The sequence below is a fragment of the Solanum dulcamara genome, chromosome 11 (assembly GCF_947179165.1).
Source record: "Solanum dulcamara chromosome 11, daSolDulc1.2, whole genome shotgun sequence".
NCBI lineage: Eukaryota > Viridiplantae > Streptophyta > Magnoliopsida > Solanales > Solanaceae > Solanum > Solanum dulcamara.
The window spans coordinates 56,392,722-56,401,100 of record NC_077247.1 but is presented as its reverse complement, the minus strand read 5'-3'; the positions used below and the strand labels follow the sequence as shown (position 1 = coordinate 56,401,100).

General features: G+C 31.1%; 1 protein-coding gene across 1 annotated transcript; it reads left to right on the top strand.

The window, feature by feature from the left end:
• Positions 1–6,171: 6,171 nt before the first annotated feature.
• Positions 6,172–7,150, top strand: LOC129873444 (bZIP transcription factor 2). Its single transcript, XM_055948543.1, has one exon. It carries the CDS (start codon positions 6,232–6,234, stop codon positions 6,883–6,885), a length of 654 nt encoding a protein of 217 aa, XP_055804518.1. The 5' UTR covers positions 6,172–6,231; the 3' UTR covers positions 6,886–7,150.
• Positions 7,151–8,379: the final 1,229 nt, after the last annotated feature.

Here is an 8,379-nt window from a genome sequence, read left to right as displayed (position 1 = left end):
GATGTGATAGATAATTGATTGGATGACAAATTTTGAAGATGAAAGAATTCATCAATATTCAATTATGATCTACGATAAGTACTCATATTTATTCATATGATTATAAATTATTTTATCATAAATATACTATTTTTTTTTTAATATAAACATAATTTTTTGGATCAGACAGAATTTTTGGGAAATTTACAAATATGTGCAATTCGTTTAAGTTTATTTATCGATATAGATCTTCGCACAAATAGTCAGACATAGTTTTTTTAGTTCATATACGTAAATTATACATATATTATACCTCTGCTGATTAATTTTTATTTAATTGATTGGGTGGACGACTATATATAGGTTAATCCTCTAATATAAGTTAAAACCTAAACATTGATTATGTAATAATATATGATATATTTTACATATATCATACATAAATATATATAAAACCTATACACTATTACATCTATCATACATAAATATATAAAACCTATAAATTTAATTAACGGACTATTTTTGTAAACTGAATCACTCAAAGACATTAAATTGTAATTATTCAGGAGAAATTTAAAATTATGGGAAACACCAGACAGAGGGTTTGGTAACACTTATAATTAACAAACAATAAAATATGCAAGATCTTGCTTTCACAGCCGGCCGCTAACTTCCTATACACTTTTCTGTATGGCATATTGTAACAAGTACCTTCTTCTAATCATAAATTATAAAGTCGGCATGCTTAGCTAATTAAGTTTCATTGTTTATGTGATGCTTTATGCCCTTAATTCACATTAATATTTTAATATTGAGTAGTATAGTACAAGATTGAATCAACCATTTATAGTTCTTTTTTAGTGTACGTGAGCTCTCACACCTCCACTTTTGGATTCAATTTTTTCCCTTCAATTCCTACTCTTACCTAATCAGTGGTTTAATTTGAGCTTATGATATTTACATAGCCTGATTAAGTGATTATTAAGGATATTTAAACTAGTGATAGAACTGTCAACCTTTTAGCCATTAGATTGTTTCCTTAAAAATAAAATCACATAGATAACGTACATTCTCAAGGTAATGCTGGAGAACAAGTAATGACTATAGTTCCATATGTAGTACATACTACTTGCTAGTACTAGAAAATTTTACGATAGAAGCAGTGGCGAATTGAGAGGCAAAAAAAAAACTATGTGAATCTGTGATTTCTTCCTAAAAGTAGATATTTTATGTATATATTTTTAAAAATTGATATAATATTATATGTTGATACTCATTTATAAGAAGACTAAATGGTGGACTTGATTGAAAGTTAAGTTATTTACCTAGAACACTAAGGATCAATTCCTACTAAATATTTTTCTTTTCTTTTTTTAATATTATATCTATATTTTAGAAATTATAAATTCGCCTCTTAACACTCATGATGAGTGTTATACGTATCCAATCTTTTTGGTGTGACAGATGTATGGTTCCCTTTTGGTGCATAAAAAAATTGAAACCTTATCGTGATGAACTAGTAGACAACGTACGTGTCTGTTCTTCATACCCTTAATTCCATTTAATGTCCTATCAAAGAATAAAGTTCCCTTGACTTGGGAGGCAGTCTCTGTTTAATATAATACCAAATTAAAGAAGTTAATTGCTTTATTATATATACGTGTTGTAATATGTGATTGAGAGAAAAAGAGAACTTTGAATGTCAGCCTCGGGAATATTAAATGGATTCCCTCTCCTTAATTATTGATTTTTTTGAAAAAGAAATTGTTTTGGATTTCATATTTGGAGCGTCTCCTAACTTTAGCTAGTCTATTTTTAGATTTGGACTTTAAAAAAATAGGTGCAATTAATATGATAGAATGTATATGTTTATTATTATTCAAGGACTAGGTTCCTTGACAGAATAACAGTTCGAAAAAGTAAATAACACAAAGTAAAATCAATAAAGATTTTACGTGGAAATTTTCTTACTCAAGAAAGAAAAAAATCATCATCTGTCTCACAAGATTTCATCAATAACTTTACTAATCAACGAACCAAGGTTCAGATAATTACAAGCTCTTGCAATCTAGAAATTAATCTCTTAATTTCTTCCCCCTCGGTGTAACACCTTTGTTGCACACACTGACACAAGTTCAAAGCAATAACCCTATTTCCCACTAAATCAACTAACTCTAGTCGATTTAGACTTGAAGAAGCCCCCATAGCTAACTCTAGCTACACTCATAATGGTTAAGAAAGACTTTAACTGATCTGATTCCTTCTGTAATATAGAAATAGATCTACAACAATAAGCACTTAAATATAAACCCTAAAACAACTAAGAATAGTGATAGCTCTATCAGGTTCCTTGCGGTTGTTCGAGAAGATATTTCATAAGTGAATGACTTCTGCAATTTTGTGAAAATCAGATTGCAAAAGCTGGTTGTGTCAATGAAGAAGAAACATATATATATATATATATATATATATCATGCTTGACACAAGCCTCGGAGCAATGCCATTGGTTAAGAGCCTGCTACTATACAAAATAATGTGCACCAACAAGCTGTGTGCAGTATACTTTTATCGACTATCCTTTTCTCGCACCATAATTCTCTCATGGAATCAAGTCTCTTACCAACTCTCATAATTTATTAAATCATCAAAACTTCATACTAACATAATATTTTATCACCTTAGCCTAGCCTAGTTGTTTTCTTTTGGTGTTACTGTGAAGAGGTGTTTGATCTTATATCCCTCTCTCTTGTAATTATTACTAATTTTAATAAACAAGAGAGTTTTGGAAAAAGAAAAAAAAAAGGATGAATTGGAAGACAAAAGCATGTTGGTTACTTGACGCCCAATTGTTAATGATGCCCCGAAAGACAATGACGTCTTAAGAATAATTGAATATATGCAGGTTCTTCATTAATTTTATTGTGGAAAAGAGAAAAACATCATAAACTTACCCGCCTCCTATATGGCTATATTTACAACAAATTATACTACTTTTTAATAAATAATTAAATTCAAAAATTAAAGTTTAAAATGTGTGCTAATAAACAATAATTTATCAATAAGAAGTTGAGTTAAGATCATATATATTATATATTTATTAAATTGATGTAAACACCAAATAGCTACATAAAATATTACTACCAAGTAAGGCAAGGAATAATTGTCAAGGACAAGTGTAGGGGTGTACATGAATCGGGTTGGTTCGGATTTTTTACAAATCAAACCAAACCATTTATGTCGGGTTATTAAATCTATAAACCAAACCAAACCAATAAAAGTCGGGTATTTTGATATCAATTTTTCTCGATTTTTCGGGTTTCTCGAGTTTTTTGGATTTTTTCGGATTTTTTGGGTTTTTCATAGTATCTAATAAAAAGCACAGAGCAGTGCTTCTTAAAAAGAGTTCTAGTACAAAATATCAACATATAAGATGGAGGCACAACACTGTTTGAAGTTTTAACTTTATAATATAACTTTATAAGATGAGCTTTTTTTGTATATTATTTAGATGAGCTTCTCAAGTCCAAATCTAAATGTAAGAAAGAAATCAAAAATTATGAAAAAATTTTAAAAAATATTTATAAATTATATTTTAATAAATATTTTTATGTATAACATAATTTAAAAGTAGTATATCTATAATCGGGTCGGTTTGGGTTCGGTTTGACTTTTTTTAGTTAAAACCAAACCAACCCTATAATGGTCGGGTTTTTTTTTCAAACACCAAACCAAGTCAAACCAAACCACTAGTCAGGTTTTTTTTCCGATTTAATTCGGTTTATCGATTTGGTACGGTTTATCGATTTGCCCTGTACAGCCCTAGACAAGTGGCAACTTCTTGTGCTTTTTTATTCTCTCATCATTTTCACAACAGAAAAAGTTGTGTTTGAATTTACGATTGATAAGCATATATAAAAGTAAATTGAAACACCTAAAGTTTTATTACATATACATAAAATAATATACATATTTGTTACGTCGTCATGTTCATTATCATATATAGGGCTGAACACGAAAAATAAAAAAACCGAACCAAATCGATAACCAAATCAAACCGGAAAAAAAACCCGATATTTATTTGGTTTGATTTGGTTTGGTTTTTAAATTTAAAACCGACTATTTGGTTTGATTTTGGTTTCAAGTCTAAAAAAAAACGAAAAAACCGAACCAAACCGACTTTATATATACATATTTTAAAAATTAAATTTGTATATATATGTGTGTGTATTTTAATTTTTTTATAAAAAAAATACAATTTATATTGATATTTTATATTTTTGATCTTGGGCCATTCTTTTGAATTATACTAAATAAAGTAAAAATAAATAAAATATAGACTTGATAGCTACTCACAATTACAAATAGTAAAACTTTAGGTGAGTCATTCTCTATTATTAAACATGTATGCGTCAATCTTGGCTAGTAGCTACTGGCTACAATTAAATTTATAATAAGAAAATACTTTTGAAATTTATTTTCTGTTTATTCAAATAGTGACTACAAGGTATTTTAAAAACCGACAAAAACCGAAAAAACCAAAAAAATCGATAAAAACCGAAAAAAACCGAATAGTAAAAACCGATATCGTTTGGTTTGATTTGGTTTGACAATTTAAAAAACCAACTCAATTGGTTTGGTTAGTTTTTAAATAAAAACCGATCTAAACCGAACCGTGAGCACCCCTAATCATATATGAAGGTTTGAATACGATCGTGTGCAAAAGTCATTGTATATTAGAGAAGGATAAATTAGTCATATATTGATAAGTACTTTAAAATTTAAAAAGAATCTTTGACCTAATGAGTCCTCCCATTACAGGTTCATAGGTGCACAATTTGTCAAATTCACGATAATAAATAAAGTAATTCAGGCTTTACAAAGGATTAATTTAATATTAAGTCCAAAAATAGGATTATTATTTCCAACAAAGCACACGGTTAATCCACTGGAAAAAACAAGGACGCAACAATAATCAATGGGATAAGGCTTTACGCAATAATAATCAGTGTTTTACCCACAGACCACAGTAGTCCAGTGAGATTTTATTACGCATACCATAAAATAGATAAGGTCAGAGTGAAAATAAAGTGAATATAATAAAATATAATATGTTGTTTTTTAAATTTTAGCAGATAGTAAGCAAAAATCAAGTTGACTACTGGTGATTAGTGAATGGAGATCAGGGCACTTTCAAAAATGCAATTCATTCCTTTATCTCCACTATATTATTTGTGGTCCAGACAACAAACTAGTGATATTTTTGCACTTGGTGTTAATATCGCACTCAACAGCATTTTAATGTGCTCTATATTACTAAGTTCCGTAAGCAAATGCGGATTTAGAATGAAAGTGTATAGATTTAACTTTTGAATTTTTAATCATTATATTTTTACAATTATTGATCATGATCTACTATTTATCATAATTTTAATAAATTTATCTTTTTTATCAAATTATTAAATTCAAATAAATCCAAAGCTATATACTAACATCCGCCCTGAAATATTCCAAGTAACAATTCATCTGAAGAACAACAAAAGATGACCTAATCACATATCATATACTCCCCTTCTTCGTAGTATTAACTATTAACACTATGGATAAATATGATTGCCAGGGAGTGGGGACCGAAAGTCCATCACTCTCTCTAAAACTTTATTACTCTCTTCAATCTTAATTTATATTTAAATATTATTCTTTATTTAGTATCATCAAAAGAAATACAGTACCATCTTTTGAAATTTGATTTTAAATTCTTTTTATTAAATGAGATATATTCATATTAATTTCTAAGTTCTAAGACTAGAAATTAGATTTAAAAAATTCTCCTTTTTTAAAAAAATTTCTGTGGAGTTAAACGGTGTCTAATCTATTGGAACCAAGGCCCCAAACAACGAACGTGCTTCTACGTAAGCTCCTTTTCAAACTAGTGGCTCCTCACACGCTCGGGCTCAAACCAAATATGACACGTAGGCACACTATGTCCCCACTTGTTTTGTTCCTTCGTGACTAAGCTGAATTGTTGGGTCCCAAGTGCTTATGTCACCGAAAAATCTACTTTTAAAAGCCAACTAAATGGACCCCACTACAGTAGTGCCACCTGACTCAAAAGTTTTGTCCAATGACTAAACTGTCCCTAGTGGAACCCACCCTACTCCTTCCAGCTTGCTAATAAATACTACACTCCAGACCTTATTTCTTCCCTTTTCTCCTCCTACCTACCTACCCCCCTTTATAAGCGATTTCCCGGCAATGTTGTCCACTTTCCCGGCCACTACTCTGTCCGCCGATGGACTTTTCCCCAATTTATTCCCGGCTTTTGATGGGGGTTTCACTCCTTGGGAATGTATCGAGCCGGCTTTTCTATTTCCACAAGAAGAACCGGTCGTTTCAAACAAGGAATCCGCACCCCCTGAACCGGCTATTGTTAACTCCGATTCAGGGTCTGATGACTCCAAACCTAATTTTGTTCACTCTAGCTCCGGTTCAGATGAACCGAAACGGAATAATAACAGTAATAATAACTCGAACCGCTGTCCTGACAAGAGAAAGCGGCAGCGCACGACATCGAACCGTGACATAGATGAGAGGAAGCGGCGGCGTATGGTATCGAACCGGGAATCAGCGAGACGGTCCCGCATGCGAAAGCAAAAGCATCTGGAGAACCTGCGGAACCAAGCGAACCGGCTTAAAGTAGGGAACCGGGAGTTAATGAACCGGTTACGGTTAATTATCCATCAGTGCCAAGTTGTCCAGTGTGAGAACGAGCGGCTGAGGACCGAATCAGCCATCTTTCGGCAAAGACTGGAGGTTATACGTCAAATACTGATCGCCCGGCAACTTGAGCAGCAAATTAATTCTTATTCTGCATGGGCATGCAATAATATGGAACAAACACTTCATTAATTAATCACTTGGACCTATAATAAATCATCATTAAACGTGCTTATTCATCTAATTAGCACTATATATTTATCTATCTTATAAGATGAATGAAGTCACAAGAGGATTTTCTCTCTCTTTCTCTCTTTCTTGTAAATTATAATTAAAATGTGCGTATAATGGCCTGGGGACCAAATGGTGGTTTTATTTTAAGCAAAACCAAGCTCATTATGGTGTACGTAAATGGCCTATTAGTTAAATGGAAAGTTTTCTTTTTGCCTTTTAGTAAGTACTATTGTTGCTACTACGTTCAATGCCACAATTGTTTCTTCACGACTTTTCAACCTCTAATTTAATGGCGGACCCCCGTATGTAACATTTGTCGTCATTAGCGCCAATCCGACGGTCATTAATAGTAATACTTATCTCCGCAATTGGATTATTAGACTTAATCAGGAATAATACTGATTAATTAAGTTGCGTCCCACAAAAGGAAAAGAGAATTCTTTATTTCCTAGCTAGGTTAATAACTGATTCTTGATGCTTCACTTTACCATCTGATTTATGTTCACATCTATCTACACGCATGCAGGAATATCAAGAAATAAAAAAAGGAGAGAATATATAATTGTGTCTCGACAAAAATAATATATTAGCCAATGGACGGGGAATATATTGCTTTCAATGTATGATGTATATTTATATCTATGCTCTTTTCCTTTACTAAACTTTGGGGGTATTTGGATCAAGTACGAAAGCAGATGGAAGCTTTATATTATAGTAATTATCAAGATAAAGATGACGACATTACAACTTCATGAATCATGATTTAATTAGCGGTTTAAGACAAATTATAAACACCTTGCTCTTTAGAATCATAAATTAGCTTCGGATAAATTAGTGTCGGTTATCTGAATCCTCATTGATAATATTTTTATCTTTACTAATATATAATATTTGTTCATTTAATTTCAACTCATGCCATGATTTGGCAAGTGTTACGCTGGTTGTCACCCTACCACAACCAGTGACAGACTGGGGGATTTTAATTAAAAGAGACTTTTGAGTTATCTATTTGAGGATATAGGACACAAGTTTTAAAAATTGGGTAAAAGGGACTCTAGTATAATTAGTTATTAATGAGTTATGCTAATTTAAAAAAGAATATTTTTATACACCCCAAAGTTTTGTTATTTACAAATAGGTCCAACATATAAGAGGGTTGTAAAAAACACCTAAACAACTTAGGGTTGTTTAAATATCTTCTGGTTGTTTGAACTAAACAACTTTTGATTGTTTAAACAACTTCTGGTTGTTTGAACTAAACAACTTAGGGTTGTTTAAATATCTTCTGATTGTTTGAACTAAACAACTTTTGGTTGTTTAAATATTTTTTGGTTGTTTAAATAACTTTTGTTGTTTGAACTAAACAATTTAGGGTTGTTTAAATATCTTCTGGTTGTTTGAACTAAACAACTTTTGGTTGTTTAAATATCTTCTTGGTTGCTTGAACAACTC

Coding starts and splice junctions, on each gene's coding strand:
- LOC129873444 (XM_055948543.1), top strand. CDS start 6,232: ATGTTGTCCACTTTCCCGGCCACTACTCTGTCCGCCGATGGACTTTTC.